Genomic DNA, 19,988 nt, shown 5'->3' with positions numbered 1-19,988 from the left:
TTTTTTCATTTTCACCTTTATCAAATGATGTGCTTGCATCTTTGGTAATTTTTTTTGTATTTTTTGTGTATTTTTTATTTTTAGTAATTTTTTTGTATTTTTTTAAGTTAATTACAATTTATTTTATCTAAATCGATTAATTTAAAGTGTTTTTTGTTGTTAATATATTTTTTTAAGTATTTTTAATAAAATATAGACAACAAAAAGAAAACCAAAAAACAAGCAAAATAAGCATCATTCAAATTGAAAGCATAGGAACTGACGTCTAACGTCCAAAGCGTTTAATGTCCAAAGAAGCCAATCAAACTGGTGTGGGCATTCAATGTCCAAGAAGCCAATCAAACTGGTGTGCAACGTCAAGAGTGGCGTTTAACGCCTTGAAATCAAGCTAGGCATATAACATCTTCAAAGACAATCAAGTTGGCATCTAACACCACAACTTAACATTTAACGCCCAAGAAAGTAAGAAAAATGGCATTCAACGCCTGGGATCTAAGTTAAGCACCAAGACCAAACTCAAAGCCCAAGTTAAACGTCAAACCTATGAAGTTAAACGCCAACAATACTTAGCACGACCCACTCCTGAGAGATGTAATTTCCGTTAAGATTAAGAAAGATTATGTTAAGATAGGATTTGATTTTAATCTGTTAATTAAGCTATTAAAAGATAAGATTTGGTTTTAGTTTTAATTAGAATTTGAATTATTGTTATATTAGTTATCTTATTCTTCTTAAAGATAAGATAAGATTTAGTTTTTGAATTTATAAAAGTAGAAATAAGTGAACGTAGTTCACAAGGGGGATATATCCGGAAGTTTTCGGATCTCAATCCAAGATCTCGTACCTTCATCTTTTGTTTTTTTTGCTTTGTTTTTAATTTACCATGAGTAACTAATTCTTTTTTGTTATGGGTAAAAAGCTCTGTTTACTTTTTCATAGATTATTAATCTAAGGTTTTACTTTATTTTAAAGTTATGTATTGGCCTACTTTCAAGATTAAATTTTCGTTCTTTCTTTTTCAAAGGTTAGAAGCATTAAAAAATATTCTAGTTATGTTTGGATTAATTTTGTTATTATTTTGAAAAATTTAATATCGAAAATAGTTTAAAAACTCTTCTCGTGACTTTTTAACTTGACTAAAAATAGTATTTTAAAAAGTATTCGACGTTTTCATTCTCATAATTTTCAATTATTTAGGACCAGCTTTGAATATATGACATATAATTCGAACTGAAAATACTTTTGAATATTATGTGATATTAAATCAGAATTATGCTTAACCTCTTTTCTTAATTAGTTAACCAAAGAATTGGCGATTAATTGTTAAAGAAAAATTGAATTGTCAAGGAATTGAAATTTAATTATATATGATTTGTGTCGTGAAAAGATCTTTGTATGCATCAAAATAGATAAAGCATAAGGATTTATTTTTCTGAAAAGTTAAAATTTCTAAAACCTTTAACATTCTCATTCCACTGGCTTCTTTTAAATTCATAAATGTTCTTGCTATCACCGCCATCATTCTCGGTTCACAAGTATAACATTCTACCATACAAAACTTTACATTTAAGTCGTAATACAGAGATGGTGAGGTACTACAACCTCTAAAAAACAAAATAAGTATATATATATGAAGGATAATTTAACTAGGAGCCTTGAAAACAACGGTATACAAAACGAAAATATCACATTGCTCACGAATATGTTCAGAAGAGAAGCATCACCAAATAGAAATGACAAAACGAATCTATCACATTGCTCACGAATATGTTTAGAAGAGAATCACGAATGCGTGTGTGTGTGCGCGAAGCCAATGCTGTCTAGAGTATATATTGTTGAGTTTAGAAAACTAATATGATGATCAAACATTATTAATTATTAATTGAGTGTTTAAATATTTCCAATTGTTTTGTTTGATTTGTTTGGTTTAGTGTGCAGAAAAATAAGTTAAACAAAAATGGACCAAGAAGCTTGAGATGCAGCCCAAACCCCGTATGGTCCGTGCATACACACATTGATCATTCATTCAGCAAACCTATTCTATTACTCCAAGTCTTGATCTAAAATGGAAAATGGCTGAACCAAGAAAAAGAAAACAAGCCACATGTTATGTGTAGAAAATAAAAGTTGGCCCAGTTAAGCAAGCTCATCTTGGTCCATAATCAAATTCAGCTATTACACCAAATTGATCCCAAACTAGTGGCTGATGAAAGAAAAACAGAAAGGGCCAAATAAATAGAATCAAGCCCAATCAGCAAAGTAGTCCAAGAACCAAGTGTGATGAATTAAAGAAAGAAAACCCAAGAGACCATGCTTCATACGTTATTCATTCATTGGTAACTGAAACTTAAAATTCAATCCAATTTAACTCCTTGAAAAAAGCTTCCACCGAAAGCTTCTCTCATCTCTCTCCTCTCTCATGCTTCGGTTACCCCATGTCTTGGTAACTGAAAGTTAAAATTTAATTTGATTTAATCACATTGAAAGCTTCACACGTTACTTCACTTCTTGGGAATAGAGACTTGAAATTCAATTGAGTTTAATCTGCTTTGATAGCTTCCATTGAAAGTTTTTCTTTTCTCTCTCCTATCTCTCTTTCGGTCACGTCTATAATTAGAAAAAAAGATAGAAGAAAAATGAAGCCTCAGAGAAAAGGCTATGAAGAAAGGCTTAGAAAGATATTTTCTACAGAAGGAAAGATTTGAAGAAAGGCTTCAAGATTTTGTTGCCAAGAAAAGGAAAGGATCGGCCTCGGTCAAAAAGCAGATCTACCTTGGTAAAAAGTTTATTTTTATTTTTAACCATCAAGAAGAAAATCGCCTCTGAGTCTCAAGCTGATAGAAGTAAAAAATGGAAAGCTTGAAGCTATTCAGAGTCAGAAGCCCATCAACGATCAGAATCCATTCTTGGGGCCAAAGTCAAGATCAATGGCCAAGATGGAAGAAGCTTGAAGAAAAAGGGTGAGAGTGATGAGGTAAGCGTGCATGCATTAGCCTCGGTTTTCTCAACTCCGTCTGATGAAGCCACTGCTACTCTTTGGTAGGAGAAGAAGTTGCTGGGTTAGGGTTTCAACCTTGGAAGCTTCCCTTTCTATATTAAGGGTGAACGGTCAAGGGTTGAAGGTAAGGAGTGAAAGCACACGTTTGGGTTTCTATAGCTCTTTGAGCTGTTTATTCTTCTCCTTCATGGATTTTATTGAATATTTCTTTTTCTCAATTTAGTCTCTCTGTGTTTCATAGTGAAAAAGGCAAACATGGTGAGGTTTGTAAGAAAAAACCAATAAGTGAAAAAAGGCCGATAGTTAAAGAAAAAGCCATAGTTATCACAGAAATTCTTTGTATGTATTTCTGTTTTATTGTCATGATCCTAAGGGGATTCCCTTGCAAGTTGAGTTAGCACGTTGCGGTTGAAAGCTAGGTTTGAGTCCTAGTCAAGTTCAGGTTGGGTTAGAATCTGGACTTGTTCCCTTGCAAGGTGGGTGAGCACTTTGCTGTTAAAAGTTAAGGTGAGTCCTAGTCAAGTTTAGGTTGGGTTAGAATCCGGACTTGTCCCAGATAGGATTGAGTAGATCCTAGGAAGAATTGGTGAATGTAATTCTGTTGAAAGATAGTAAAATTCCGTCACTGTTGTGATGGAGACTGGATGTAGGCTGCATTGCACTTAGCAGTTGAACCAGGATACATCTTTGTGTGATTCTCTCTTCTCTGCTTCGTTTCTGCTTCTGGTACTCAGGAGACAAAATGAAAAATGTCTCTCAATCTATTACGAGACAAAATAAAAATGTCTCTCAACTTCTTATGAGACAAAAGTAAAAATATCTCCTGAAGTTTCTTTAGAAGGACAAAAGTAATATTCTGCAAAAAAAGGTAGCTAAGATTCAACCCCTTCTCTTAGCCACTGATTACCATCATATATATATAGCCCCAAAAGTACAACAAAAGCGTAAATGTAAATTATATTTCTTTATAATCAACCTCTAAGAAAGATATACAAATTAAAGTAAAAAAGTGGAGAACAAATATAGTTGAATGAAAAATATAGAAGTCCCAAAAATAAATTTTTGCTTCCCAGAGAGAATCCAGGACACTCAGCGACGTGCCTCACGTCTTACATCTGTAAAATAAATAAATTCCAACATAGGTGAGAACATCATCCTTTCGAGTTCTCATTAAGGGTAACAATTCCAAATAGAGATAATGTAAAACTACCCAAACCTACCAGGCGATCTTATACTTCGGTCAACCTAAAGTTCAAGCCTAGGATCCTTTCTAAACCAAACAGAATAATTAGAAACTAATCTCAGAAAACTAGAAATCTCAAATTTTCAATTTTCTCCCAATACAAGACAACGATTCTTTTAATATCACAATGGTTCAATTTCAGTTATTCAGTATCATTTTCTCTCTCAATACAAGTCATAAGTCTTCTCATTATCACAATAATTTCAATTTGGTAATTTCAGTGTTAAAACCCATTTAACCACAAGCCTCCACTTGTCACATCATATTAGAAACAATCCTCAGCGTCACCACTGCCAGCATGAAGGATCTCTCAGTTATGAAAGTACAGACAAAATAATATAAGAAATACACAGATAGAGAAACAAATAAAGCATTTAGATCAAGTAGCATATAAATACATTTAATCAAGAAGGTAAACCAAATACAAGATGCACACCAAAATAATATACACAAATGCAAATGATGCATGCTTGTCTTACTAGCCATGAGCTCACATGTCGATTATACTACCAGAACCCGACATATCTGGTAGCTAATCCAGACATTATTTCTAGATTGCACATCTCTAGGAAAAAAAACATATTCCGGAGTATAACAAGTCGGTCTTGTCTCAGAGGGAGGGTGCCTTGTCACCTTCCCACTGGAGGTATCATTCTGTCTTATCAGAGGAAGAGTGCCTTGTTATTTGTCTCAGAGGGAGAGTGTCATGTCACCTTACAATCAAAGAGAACGTGGACAAAACAACCCATCATATACCCAAAAAAGAACATTCTCAGCTTATCACAAACTGGTCTCAAAGGGAGAATACCCTGTCACCTGTCTCATTGAGGCTATCATTCTGTCTCAGAGAAAAAGTATCATGTCACCTTTCCCAAATCACACCGCAACCACAGAACAAGTGAGATTAACCACTGTCCTTACGTGGTGCAGATGCCAACGTAATAACTAATCAACATGCAAGTGGGATAACACCTAGACCTTGGCAATAAATTAATCCTCAAATAATACACAAGCAGGATATTACCTAGATCTTGCCATCTCAGCCAATTTGACTATACTCAGTCATCATTAATCTCATCAACTCATCGTTCATGTCTTATCTCAATCTAGTATTCAAAAAACTCGTTGCTCACAATCTTTCATCAATGTTCATCACTTTAACCCACAATCTCTTTTAATTATCAATTTAATTTAATCCATGTGTTCACACTCAATCTCAAGCCTAAAAATAAGTATTTGGACCATGATTAGTGGTTACAGAAGTTTATAATCTTGCTAGAAAAGCCAAACAATTAAAAGCAGAGGTTTAGTGTGAAAATAAGGTATCGTGCGTACACATCATACTGTGCGTACACATGCATTAGAAGCGTTTTCCAACTTGTGCGTATGCACAACTTGTAAAATTTCATTTTTACATACGCATCACCCTTGTGCGTACGTATAACCCTCAACACTCTTTCTATATTGTGCGTGCGCACGACCTTGTGCGTGGGCACACATTTTAGAATTTTTGTTTTTTTGCAACACTCAAAATTTTAGTTTTTAAATCCCATCTTCAAACTCTCGTAACTTTCTCTACAAAATTCTATTTCTCTTCATTTTTAAACCGTTTTAAAGTTCTCATCATCAACTTTAATTTAAGATAAATCTCATCCAAATCTGAACTCCAAGCGCCAAGTTATGACCTGTCGAAGTTGGTTCAAAACTCATTTTTACCATACTTCCCAAATGTTCCTTTTACCAATTTCTCAATCCAATTTAACTAAAAATAATACCAAAACCTTTTTTCAAACATACTCAACATGCATACATCAATTCACTACTCTTCCTAACTATTTCTACACCTAATCAAGCAATTCTAACTCCAACTTTTAAAACACACATACTCAACATCCATAATTTACAACCAAATTAGAATCATTCACTTATTAATGTTCAACAATTTCAAATCTAATCAAACCATTTTCAAACTTATTTAACACACCCTATCAACTATATTCATTATTAACAACAATATAAAACATTCATATACCCACTCAATCAAGCTCCAACTTACATACTCAATCTCATCAGTCATTATCATAATCATAATCAATAATACCACTCAATATACAATGTCTCGATCAAATTATCATCAATAATTTATATTGCATACCTTCACTTACTTTATAGGGGATTTTCTCACCCTATCTCGGCCTTAAGCCTAAATTTTCACACCACAACATTCATCGCTAATTCATTCATTTTCAACTATTCTCATCAATATCACCACCAATTGAATCATACATATACATACACATATTCATTTAACTAATCACAACAACAACTAATTTCAATCCAAACCTATCCTATGGACAATTAACCTAGGCATTCACATAATTTTACATAATACCTACTTAAAACTAAAATCCGTACCTGAATGACGGCAATTTTTTCCAATCCTTGAGTTTCCTCTCCAGATAAACCCAAGCCTCAATCGATCCTCCAAAATTTTGTCTAGCGCTCCGCAATCAACCCAAGCGTCCAAATTATGTACCAAATCAACTAAGTTACTACATACAATCTAATTTGAACAATTATTCAACATTTACACTAGAATTTTTACTCAAACTTAGGGATAATAGAGGGATAAATTTTTTTTACCTTAATCAAATCGAATTTGGAATGAAACCCACTTATAATTCATGTTAGAGTACCCTTAAAAAATCAAAATTATAGTATCTTAATATTGTAAAATCCAAAAATACAAATTTAAAAAGAATAGAAAACTGGAGAAGAAGTTTAGAGTTTTTTACCATAAAGCTTATATGTAATTGAAGAGGATTCCGAAACGAATATATGACCACAAATAACTCGTCAATCGGAACTCCGAATCAAAAGTCATGGACGATTGTAGAAGAGGATAAATAGTGTTCTCTTTTCTCTCTTCTCCCTTAGGACAACTTTGGTTGCTTTGATGAAGGGAGAGGGAAAGAAGAGTGTGCTGAAGTGAGGTAAGGTGAGTTAGGGGATGTTAGTGAGTGGGCCTTGAATCTAATTTGGACTTAGTTCACTTATTTTAGTCTGTTAGTTTAATTTTAAACCAAAATTTTTAAAATTAGTGTTTTAATTTTATTCTTAATTTTTTTATTTTTTTAAATTATAAATTTTAATTTCTTAATCTCTTTGATTCATAATAAATTTATTAATTAATTATTCATAATTAACTAGAATTTTGCAACAAACATTCACGTTCTCAACATTCAAAATCCAAATTCATTCAATTTAATTAAAAATTATTTGCTCAAATCTTTAATTCTCGTAAAAATAATATTCATTAGTATTACTTAAAATAATTTAGTGCACTTGTTAATATCTGAACGCATTTAATTTTCACTCATCACCAAACTAACAAATACACTCATACCACTCACATTATTCTCTTCAAAACCGCATAACCGAAAGGCAAATTAAAATCCAAAAGGTTGAAAAGTGGATAGTAGAATCCATGGCAAATTTAGTGGTGATTTACTTGGATGCTGGTAGAACGGAAAAGCAACAAGGGAGGGATGGTAGGGAGATGGAATATGAAACACGATTGAACAATGTAAGAGATGAGATAGAATCGGAATAAAACATTAATTTTAATTGGAACACAAAAGTAAAATTAAAAAAATGTTAACAACATAATTAAGAGAGTAAATATTCATCTTAATCTCGGATAATCAAGACTCTTAGTAAAAATTTTATTTTTGGGTTCTTGATCTTTAATTTTTTAAGATTGAATCGTCCCTCCATTAATGATCTCAATTTTTAATTAACATAACGTATTTAATTTATGTGATACATTAATCAGCTTATCTATTTGTTAAGTGTCAATTAGAACATGTTTAATATTAGTTCTAATTTAAATTTTATTTTGGGTTTTATGAAAATATTTGTTGGATCATATATTATAAATAGTGATTTAAAATTCAAAATAAAATTTGCTCCTACATTGCTCAGTCATAATTAATTTAAAATTTTATATTATTTTTTAACTATTTTATCAATATAATTATACAAATGATAAAGTTTTATTAATTTTTCATCAAAGTGATACCGTATCTCTATGGTGATACCAGTTTCATTTCATATTTTGATGGTAATCAGTGACTAAGAGAAGGGGGGATTGAATCTTAGCCTCCTTTTTCGTAGAATATTACTTTTACTTTTTCAACAAACTTCAGAAGATATTTTTACTTTTGTCTCGTAATAAATTGAGAGACATTTTTTATTTTGTCTCCTGAGTAACAGAAACAGAAACGAAGCAGAGAAAAAGAAATAACACCATATATATTCTGGTTCAGCTACTAGGTGCAATGTAGCCTACGTCCAATCTCCATCATAACTATGATAGAATTTCACTATCTCTTTTTCAAGATTACAAACACCAATGTTTTCCTAGGATCTACCCAATCCTATCTGGGACAAATCCAGATTCTAAACCTAATCTGAATTTGACTTGGACTCAAACCAAACTTTCAACAGCAAAGTGTTAACGCAACTTGCAAGGAAATTCCGACAGGATCATGACACACAACAGAAAGATGTGCAAAGAAACTTTGAGACATCCATGGCTTTTTCTCTAATTTTGCTCAATGCCTTTTACCTCTCATTGGCTTTTTCTTACAAACCTCACCATGTTTGCCTTTTTCATCATGAGACTCAAACAGACAAAACTAAAAAGAAAAAAACTAAATGAACATCATTGAAGGAGAAGAACTCAGGCACCTTTTGGGTAGTTATGAGAACTCTGTATTTTTTCACTTACTCTCCTTGTCTTCAACCCTTGACCGTTCACCCTTAATTTAGAAGGGTGAAACTTTCAAGGTTAAAACAAGTTCAACCCTCATACCTTCTTTCTTCTCTAACATCAGAGTAGCAGTGGCTTTATCAGAGAGGTTTTTTGAGAGGATCGAGGTTGATGCATGCAAGTTTACCTCTTCTCTCTCATCTTTTTTCTTCAAACTTGTTCAATCTTGACCATTGAGCTTGACTTTGGCCCCAAGTTTTGATTCTGATCGTTGATGAGCTTCTGATCCAAGATGGCTTTATGTTTTTTATTTTTGCTTCTTCCATGCTTGAGACTCTGAGGCTTTCCTCTTCTTTATAGCACAAAAAAGGAAATAAACTTTATGTTATACTTTTATCAAGATAAATTTTTCTTCATGACCGAAGCCTTTTTTTCTTTCTTGGCAAAAATCTTTTTACCTTTCTTCAAAATCTGATCTCTGAACCTTCCATTTTTTCTTTCTTTTTTCTTGAATGAACACATGATATGACTGAAACAAGAGAGAGGAGAGAGAAAAAAATAGCTTTCGGTAGAAGCTTTCAATGCCATTAAATCAAATTGAATTCCAAATTTCAATTACCAATGCATGTAGTAACCAACCTTGGATTCCTTTCTTTTTTTTTTTTTGGTTGCCCACGGTATCCCCCAACCCGACAGGCTTGAGTTCCTTTCTTTGACTTATCAACTTTAGTTCATGGGCTTGTGATTTAAACTTGTCTATTCTTTCTTAATCTCAAGACTCAGCCACTTGTTGTGAAACAATTTTTGCATAAAGCTGAATTTATTTAATGATCAAATTGAGCTTAATTAAGTTGAGCCACCATGAAATTAAGTTGATTTTCTACACCGTTAGCAAAATTCATCAAACAACTAATTGAAAATATTTTAATAAAACATTAAAAATACTTTTAATAATGTTTGTTCATCATATTAATTTTAATTTAGTTTTTCAAACTCAACATATATCAACTCCAATGCAAATTTTAATTCTAAATAAATTCAATTCTTGAAAGTATCAAAAGTGATACTCTAAAAATATTCTATTAGAGATGCTCTTAGGATTAACAGATTTTTTTATTGAAAGTCTTGTTGTCTTTTGGGATAATTGTCAATGACTATTTAAAATTTTTTCTATATTTTGTTACTTTTTTATATACATTAATTAAATTTATTGTATAAAAATAGAGAAATATAAATAATTTTAATTTTTTTATTTATAGAAATTAAATAGAGGAAATAAATATTAATAAGAATAATAAATTAGTAATTTAATGTGTCATATAGACATGTTCTGTTAACCTAAAAAAAATATTGACGGAGGGATAAATTAGTCTCACAAAAATAAAATTCAAGAGTCAGAATGAGATTTCTTTTTAGTTGGAGACCTAATTGTCTTTTAGAATAATTGTCAGTGCCGTTTAAAAATTTCTCTCTAGATGAAACCAAACAAAAAATCACTTTTTAATTGGTATATCATTTTAGGTAAAAAAAAAATTTACACTTCATTCTATTATTTAAACTTTTTCTAAAATTACACTCTATATATTTTACGCATGGATTGAAGATTTTTTTTTAACTCTAATTTTATCCGCACTTAAAATTCTTTGTTTAATGCTATCTCCAACTAAAATTATTTTTTTTCAATCAAACACAATATTTAATTATTTCACATTTTATAAACATACTAGTAAAACAAAAAATATAAAAACCTATATTAAAATTAAAAATAACAAAAATATAATAAAATTTATGTTAAAATTACAAATAATAAAATCATTAATCTATTAATTTTATCATACATGTATAAAATTATAAAATAAAAAAGATATAGGATCAATCTCTATCAACTTTATTATATATGTATAAAATTTTTAACTACATATTCTAATATATTAAGAGTGTGGATAGATCGAGTAAGTTTAAACTTAAATTCGCACTCGATTCGACCGACATCTCAGTCTATTTCACTCTTAATCCAATCCAATATAAATCGGATTGGCAAACAGGGTTGTTACGGTCTGGCCCAAGCCACGAACGGGTCGGCCCGACCCATCGAGAACCCGACCCGAGCGGCCGAGTCCTCAACACTCGCCACGATCCCTGGACACGCGTCCTCGCCATTCCCCCAATACAGTTATGAGGAAGCTTCGAGGAAAATGGGCCCGTCCCCACAGGGCCCACCTCTGACACGGTATAAATGGGGAAGGACCTGCCCTTCCCTCAAGGTACGTCACATATCCTACCTAACCCCTTTCTCGCCTGCACACTGACTGACTAGAGCGTCGGAGTGTCTTTACAGGTGACCCCCCTCTCCATCATTCCACAACAAGAGCTCGGCTACTCGGAAGATCCGGTCCCGGCACATCCGCTCGAGACGAAGCAATCCTGTCACTTCACACCTCAACCCGAACCGTCCGGTAACCGTAGTCCCGAACATTGGCGCCGTCTGTGGGGATTCGCTGTTACGGAAGTTGTGCCGGGCCTTGGAGACCAAGGCCGAGCAGCCGGCGCAGAGGGAGCAGCCTCTGTCGCTTCACCGGGAGGACGACGAAGGTCTCCCCGGCAACGCATCGAACCACGCACAAGGACGCGTGAGACGCGACCTTTCGGAGAAACTGGCGGTGACAACGCCCGAATAATGCAGGAGCTATGCCACAGAGTTCAGAATCTGGAGCGACAACTAGCCGACCAGGAGCACGATCGACGGACCACCGATCCTACTTACTCCTCGTCCCCAGAGAGCCGGGAGAGGGATTCCCACCGGAGTCACCCTTAGCACGCCTCAGCTTCCAGAACGGAAGCGGAAAGCACCTGAGAAGATTCTCCCATCCCGAGAAGACGAAACGACACAATCATCTACTCCCGAGGCAAGGAAACGCACCACACGGGACGAGATCGCGAAGGCGGAAAAGGAAGGCCTGTGAGGACGCGGCAACCCGTGATAATGGGCACCACTCCATTCCATCGGTCCATCCTTGAGGTCCGGTTGCTGAAGCACTTTGACAAACCAACGAACATGAGGTACGATGGAACCCAAGACCCTTTGGAACACCTCACGGCTTTTGAGGCTAGAATGAATCTGGAGGGAGTAGGGGACGAGGTGAGGTGCCGGGCCTTCCCGGTCACCCTAGCCGGACCTGCAATCCGATGGTTTAATGGCCTCCCACAAGGATCCATCTATGAGTTTTCGGATATCAGTCGTGCCTTCTTGGCCCAATTCACAACACAAATAGCGAAGGCAAAACACCCGATCAACCTGCTCGGGATAACCCAAAGGCACGGGAAGCCAACCAGGAAATACCTGGACCGCTTCAACGACGAATGCTTAGAAATTGACGGCCTAACTGACTCGGTCGCCAGCCTCTATCTGACAAATGGCCTCCTGAACGAGGACTTTCAAAAACACCTCACCACGAAACCGGTTTGGACGATGCACGAAATCCAAACGGTGGCTAAGGAATACATAAATGACGAGGAAGTCAGCCAGGTCGTGGCTGCCAATAAACGGCACTACGGCTACAATCAACCGAGGCAACAGGGTAACAGAGAGAGGCAGAAAGAACAAGCCAAAGAGGGAGGGCCGAGCAAGGCACCCAGACCGTTTCCCCGAATCGGGAAGTTCACAAACTACACTCCACTCACTCTCCCCATCATGGAAGTTTACCAGCAAATAGCCGAGAAAGGGATCTTGTCGAAGCCCCGACCACTCAAGGACCGTACGGGGGGAAACAAGAACCTCTACTGTGACTACCACAAGGGCTATGGACACCAAACACAGGACTGCTTCGACCTGAGGGATGCATTAGAGCAAGCCATAAGGGACGGTAAACTCTCAGAATTCTCCCATCTTATAAGGGAGCCGAGGAGGCGACATCGAGACCAGGACGAGGAAGGAAAGACCCGGTCGACAAAGTGACGACAAGAGCCAGAACACAAAGACCATGGCCTCACCGTGATAAACGTAGTAACTGTCAAAAACGTGGCACCAAGGTCGAGATCGGCACACAAGAAAGACGCCAAGATCTTGGCGGTCTCCTCCGCGCCGATGCGAAGCTCTAAGAAGCCCCCATCTATCTCCTTCGGCCCGGAAGATCAGTGGTTCGACGAGGCCCCTGAAAATCCATCCATGGTCATCACGGCCAGGGTGGGAATAGGACTCGTAAAACGAATCCTTGTTGACACGGGGGCAGACTCGAACATTATGTTCCGCAACGTGTTCGACGCACTGGGATTAAAGGACACCGACCTATCGACTCATCAGCACGGGGTCATCGGATTAGGCGACCACTTCATCAAGCCAGATGGAATAATATCCCTGCCGATTTCCGTGGGACAGGTCCAAGGCCGAAGATCGGCAATGGCTGAATTCGTGGGTCTCCGAGATTCTACGGCCTACAACATCATTTTGGGGAGGAAGACGATTAACGATATTGAGGCAATAATCAACACAAAGCTACTAGTCATGAAGTTTGTTGCCGACGACGGATCTATAGGGTCCATAAGGGGAGACCTAGAAACGGCGGTCGCCTGCGACAACGCCAGCCTCTCCCTAAGGAAGAAATCCAAAGAGGCGTCAGGGGTGTTCCTAGCTGACTTGGACGCCAGGGTTGACGACAACCCCAGACCAGAACCGGAGGGGGACTTGGAAAAGTTTAGGGTCGGTGACACGGAGGACAAGTTCATGTTTGTCAATATAAATCTTCCGCAAGAACTGAAGGAACCCTAGGTAGAAATGATCAGGGCCAATGGGGACTTGTTCGCCTGGACACCGGCCGACATGCCGGGCATAGACCCCAAAGTCATGTCAAATCACCTAGCCGTCAAAGCGGAAGCCCGCCCGGTGGCTCAGAGGAGGAGAAAGATGTCGCGCGAAAGGGCGGAGGAGGTGGCCAGGCAGACGGCCAGCCTCCTTGAAGCGGGCTTCATTCGGGAACTAGACTACTCGACCTGGCTCTCGAACGTAATACTAGTAAAGAAGCACAACGGTAAATGGAGAATGTGCGTAGACTACTCCGACCTCAACAAGGCATGCCCCAAAGACTGTTTCCCCCTCCCCAACATAGATGCCCTCGTCGACGCGGCGGCGGGCTACCGATATCTGAGCTTTATGGATGCCTACTCCGGCTACAATCAAATACCGATGTACCGACCCGACGAGGCTAAAACAACATTTATAACGCCAGGAGGAACCTTCTGCTACAGGGTAATGCCGTTCGGCCTAAAAAATGCGGGAGCGACATACCAAAGACTGATGAACAAAATATTTGGTGACCTCATGGGCAAGACAGTGGAGGTTTATGTGGATGACATCCTTGCAAAGACTGCGCGACCCGATGACCTTCTGAATGACCTGAGAAGTGTGTTCGCGTCTCTCCGACAACACGGCATGAGGCTTAATCCCCTCAAATGCGCCTTCGCCATGGAAGCTGGAAAGTTCCTAGGATTCATGATAACCCAAAGAGGGGTAGAAGCTAACCCAGAGAAATGCCAAGCGGTACTCCAGATGAAGAGCCCGGGTTGTATCAAAGACGTCCAGAGATTGGCAGGGCGACTGACCTCGCTATCCCGTTTTCTCGGAGCTTCGGCAACAAAGGCCCTACCTTTCTTTAACCTCATAAAGAAAGGGGTAGCATTCGAATGGACGCCCGCGTGCGAAGAAGCCTTTAGACATTTCAAGGAAATCCTAGCGGCACCCCCTGTACTCGGAAAGACAAAGGACGGAGAGCCGCTATACCTATACCTCGCCATAATAGGAGAAGCCCTGGCCGCGGTTCTAGTACGAGAGGAAGGAAGGGCTCAACAGCCGATCTATTTCATGAGCAGAGCCCTACAAGGGGCAGAACTAAGGTACAGCAAACTGGAAAAGCTAGCTCTGGCACTCTTGACCACTTCGAGGAGGCTAAAACAATACTTCCAAGGCCACCAGATCGTCGTAAGGACGGACCAAGGAATTCGGAAAGTACTCCAGAAATCAGATTTGGCGGGAAGAATGATGACATGGTCTATCGAACTCTCCCAATACGACATACGGTACGAGCCTCGACAAGCAATCAAGGCGCAAGCGATGGCGGATTTCCTGGTAGAAGTGACGGGAGAACCAACCGAAGAAACGGGCACACGGTGGAGGCTCCATGTGGACGGGGCCTCCAACCAGACATCCGGGGGCACCGGGATCATCCTAGAGTGCCCGGTCGGGGTCGTGTACGAGCAGTCGATCAATTTTGAATTCCCCGTTTCGAACAACCAAGCGGAGTACGAAGGCCTTATAGGAGGCTTAACCCTAGTGACGGAGGTCGGGGTAACAAGGTTGGAAGTATGCAGCGATTCGCAGGTCGTCACCTCCCAAGTAAACGGGAGCTACCAAGCCAGGGACTCGTTACTACAAAAGTACTTGGAGAAAGTCAAGGATTTGAGCCGAAAGTTTGAGGAAGTCACGATTCACCACGTTCCGAGAGAAAGGAATACACGGGCAGACCTCCTATCGAAGTTGGCTAGCACAAAACCGGGAGAAGGCAACCGATCTCTAATCCAAGGAATGATGAAGGAGCCGGCAGTCACCTTGCACCTCTCGAAGCTAAGCCCCTCGTGGTTGGACCCCATCACCGACTTCTTAGAAAACGACAGACTTCCCGACAACGAAAAAGATGCTAAGAAACTGAGAAGGGAAGCAGCCAGGTATGCGATCATCCAGGGTCAATTGTTCAGGAAAGGATTCAACCAGCCCCTACTGAAATGCCTGCACCCCGACCAAACGGATTACGTCCTCAGGGAAGTCCATGAAGGGTGCTGCGGCCATCACATAGGAGGCAAAGCCCTGGCAAGAAAATTAATCTGGGCCGGATACTATTGGCCGTCAATGATGGTTGACTCCAAAGAATTCGTTAGGAAGTGTGTCAAATGTCAAGAAAACGCCAACTTCCACAGAGCACCGGCCTCTGAACTTAGCTTGCTAACGTCCTCGCGGCCATTCTCACAATGGGGAGTCGACCTCTTAGGGCCCTTCCCGGTTGGCCCCGGACAAGTCAAGTACCTTAAAGTCGCTATTGACTACTACACCAAATGGATAGAGGCCGAGCCGCTGGCCAGCATATCCTCGTCCAATTGCAGGAAATTCATGTGGAGGCAAGTGATAACACGGTTCGGTATCCCGGAAGCCGTCATCTCGGACAACGGAACACAGTTTACCGACAAGAAATTCACAGAGTTCCTCACCGGCCTGGGCATAAAACAGAGGTTCTCCTCGGTGGAACATCCCCAAACAAACGGGCAGGTCGAGTCCGCAAACAAGATCATCCTGCTAAGACTCAAGAAGCGGCTAGACAATAAGAAGGGTGCTTGGGCCGACGAGCTCGCCTCGGTCCTCTGGTCCTACCGTACAACCAAACAATCTTCCACTAAAGAGACCCCCTTTCGACTAACCTATGGGCTAGATGCGGTAATACCCGTAGAAATCGGGGAACCGAGCCCACGACTACTTCTGAAGGGAGTAGAGGAAGCTGTAGAGAAGGACCTGATAGATGAAGCCAGGGAGATGGCCCACTTGGCTGAAACAGCGCTAAAGCAAAGAATGGCCCTGCGCTACAATGCCAAAGCACTCAAAAGAAAGTTTGAAGCAAACGACCTTGTCATAAGGCGCAACGACGTCGGCCCGACGACCTCGGGAGAGGGCAAACTGGCAGCAAACTGGGAAGGACCCTACAGAGTCAAAGAGGTGATCGGTAAGGGCGCATACAAGCTGGAAAAGCTCAATGGCAAAGAGATCCCGAGGACATGGAACGCAGATAACTTAAGAAGGTTTTACTCCTAAGTCACTTACTTTGTAATAGCACCTCAATACCTTTGTTACAGTGATAAGATTTGCTTAGTTACCAATTGCTATGCTTGCCTATGTTTTTGTTATTATGTGTTTACCTTTTTTGAGCGACCACCGTGCAAACAAGGATACACGGCCTTGGGGCTGATCTCCCCGGGAGCCCCCCTAGGCCAAGGACATAATAAATGGCCATAACAGGAAAAAACGCCATAACGGCAAAGGCGAGTAAACCGACAGACATTGAAATAAAACAAGCAATCAAACATACGCGCGAACAAACCAACAAACCCACTAACGGGCTCAAAAAAGTTTCGATCCGAACAACGGTTCTAAAAAAAAAGAGTTCGGTATTACAAATATCATTTCTTCGGCATGTCGACAACCTTCCCATCCTTGATGGTTTTGAAGACGCCAATTGCCGACACATCGAAATCAGGAGCAATAATCTTCAGTTGAGCTTTGAGGGCCTCTTCAGTCATGAAAATCGCATTCTTGCCCTGCTCCTTAACCTCCTTGTGTTTCTTCTTGAACACCTCGGCCTCGTCCCGAGCGGTCTTAGCAGTCGCAACCGCGTCATCCCGTTCCTTCTCCAAAGTGGCCACCTGACTTTGCGCGGCGCTCAACTGGCTCTTCAGGGTCATCTCTTGCTCCGTCAGACGAGATACAGACGCGTCGGCAGTTTTTAACTTCTCCTCGGCCGACGCAGTCTTTTTCTCGGCGGCCTCGAGCTTATTCCCCGCCTCGACCAGCTGCCTTTGAAGCATTTCAACTTGAGTTTTGAACTTGTTGTTGGCAGCGACCGCAGACTCAAGCTTCTGACGAAGCGAGGCCATACCAGAAAGCTCAAACTCAGCCTTCCAGGCTATGGCCGCGCCGCGAAGGAGGGTGTGGTACATCCATCGTGCCTGCCCCGAGAGGTCAGTACCATGGAAATGTTCCTCCGTGCCAGGAGGCAACTGAGCATCTATGAACGCCCCGGCATCAAAGTTCCTTTCCATGACAGTAAGGACCCCCTCGGGACTAGACTGCGACCTCTGTCTCTTGGGGGTAGGAATGACAGACAGCTCTTCCTCCTCCTCCCGACGTGAAGAAGACGAGTGCCCGGGAATAGGCACTTCCTGAGAGATTGGAGACGCAGACGTCGGAGTGGCAGCATTCGTGGTCATGGTGACGTCGGGAAGAGGGGGTGCCGTCTGGGCCGCCTTGCCCTCAGGAACCACCGTCGATTGTCCCACGGCCTCTTCGCTATCGTCCTCCTGAAGGAAGGTGTAGAACAAGTTCTCCATGCCGGTCACTTCGACAGAAAGTCCCACTACAAACAAGAGATGAACAAGTTAGCAATTAATACAGCAAAAGCAAGAGTAAACAATCATGCAAACGACTACACGACAAGAGCAACTCACGAATATAATCTGGGGTGGCCTCTCGGTTACCCATTAGGAGATGAGGATTCACATTATTTCTCCCAAGAACTGCCCACAGTATGTCGGCTATCCTCCGATCCATAGCCGACATCCCTTTGTAAGTAACCTTGATAAAAGGATTAGACCCCGCCCCGAAGCTCCAGTACGTCGGGATAAGGCGCTCCTTTTCCAATGATAACCAAAAAGGGTGACGACCCTTGACCGAACGAACTTTAAAATACTTGTCCTTGAATCCATGATAGGAGTCCTCGAACAAGCCGAAAATCCTCCGGCCTTGGGCAGACCGGAAGGACATGAACCCTTTTTTATGTTTCCCTTCCTTCGAAGGGTTTGTAAGATTAAAAAAATAGAGGAAGATGTCGACGGAGATCGACAGCTCCAAGTATTCGCACACCATCTCGAAGCAGCGGATGGAAGCCCAACTGTTCGGATGCAGCTGGGATGGCGCCACCGAGATCCGATTAAGAAGGCCCATCTGGAAGGGAGAAAAAGGGATGCGAACCCCCACTTGGGTGAACATGGCCTTATAAAACCAGATCCAATCGGCAACCCGGGAGGCGTTGAAGTTAATCTCATACAGCCGCTCGTGAGGAGCAGGGACATAAACGTCGTAATTAGCCTCCTCATCGATACCCCCACACAGGTACTCGGCCTGACGGAATTCCGTGAGTTCCTCCTCACCCATCTGGTTGGGGGAGTCCCTGAGGTCGGAAACAACCCAGGCATATGGGTCGTAACCCACGGCGGAAGTAGAAGCCCGGCCAATGACACAAGGCATACCTACAGTGGGGACACCGCTCGGTTAATCCATGAGGTCGGAAGCCCGGAAAAACCCAAAAACCCACACATCACCTACCCCACAACCCAAACTAAGTATAGCTAAAGGGGAGACCAAATAAGACCAAGTCCAGAATGGTAACCCCCCATGGCACACCATATTTGATAGAAAGAAAGTACATCTATTCACAGAGATAAAACAACAAAAGATACCTATAATAAACATGCAGAAAACCATTGAGGCAGAAGGAAAATGGTGATTACCTGGATTATTAGGAAAATTCGAGCAGGAACGAAACACACTAGAACGTTGGAAAGAACTTCTGGGCGATGGGGAATGCAAGAAGAAGGAAGAACAAAAACGATCAGAGGAAACAAGTAGGGGAGAGAAAAATGCGAAACTATTTAAAACTGCCTTAGGGAGAGCGCGAAAGGCCTGGGGGCAGAATAGTCTTTACACACGGGGTTTTTCAACCCTTTATGAGCATTCAATGCCCCGCGCGAGAAACGCTGCGACGAATGAACGCCCCGAATTACGAACGGGCACGCATGCGAGTGGCGCGTCTCCCACACGAACGACCGACCTAGCGACTACGAAGAAAGAAGTAACCCGCTATCAACAGCCCATGCGGCTGATTGCCGGCGTGTGGGGGCACTGTTACGGTCTGACCCAAGCCACGAACGGTCGGTCCGACCCATCGAGAACCCGACCCGAGCGGCCGAGTCCTCAACACTCGCCACGATGCCTGGACACGCGTCCTCGCCATTCCCTCAATACAGTTATGAGGAAGCTTCGAGGAAAATGGACTCGTCCCCACAGGGCCTACCTCTGACACGGTATAAATGGGGAAGGACTTGCCCTTTCCTCAAGGTACGTCACATATCCTACCTAACCCCTTTCTCGCCTGCACACTGACTGA

General features: G+C 40.8%; 1 protein-coding gene and 1 long non-coding RNA gene across 2 annotated transcripts; one reads left to right on the top strand and one right to left on the bottom strand.

The window, feature by feature from the left end:
- Positions 1-3,943: 3,943 nt before the first annotated feature.
- On the bottom strand, positions 3,944-7,260 carry LOC140184351 (uncharacterized). Its single transcript, XR_011880807.1, has 4 exons — positions 7,037-7,260; positions 6,885-6,938; positions 6,657-6,804; positions 3,944-4,113 (listed from the first exon to the last, which is right to left on the bottom strand). It is a non-coding gene; the product is annotated as an uncharacterized lncRNA (long non-coding RNA).
- A 4,738-nt stretch (positions 7,261-11,998) lies between these two features.
- LOC112795220 (uncharacterized) lies at positions 11,999-12,970 on the top strand. The gene has a single exon (XM_025837161.1). It carries the CDS (start codon positions 11,999-12,001, stop codon positions 12,968-12,970), a length of 972 nt encoding a protein of 323 aa, XP_025692946.1.
- The last annotated feature ends 7,018 nt before the right edge of the window (positions 12,971-19,988 follow it).

This window comes from Arachis hypogaea, chromosome 4, assembly GCF_003086295.3.
Source record: "Arachis hypogaea cultivar Tifrunner chromosome 4, arahy.Tifrunner.gnm2.J5K5, whole genome shotgun sequence".
NCBI lineage: Eukaryota > Viridiplantae > Streptophyta > Magnoliopsida > Fabales > Fabaceae > Arachis > Arachis hypogaea.
The sequence above is the reverse complement of the archived record's forward strand: the minus strand, read 5'-3'. Positions and strand labels throughout refer to the sequence as shown.

What these genes read in the sequence shown, in the direction of transcription:
- LOC112795220 (XM_025837161.1), top strand. Translation starts at nt 11,999, where the DNA reads ATGGGCACCACTCCATTCCATCGGTCCATCCTTGAGGTCCGGTTGCTG.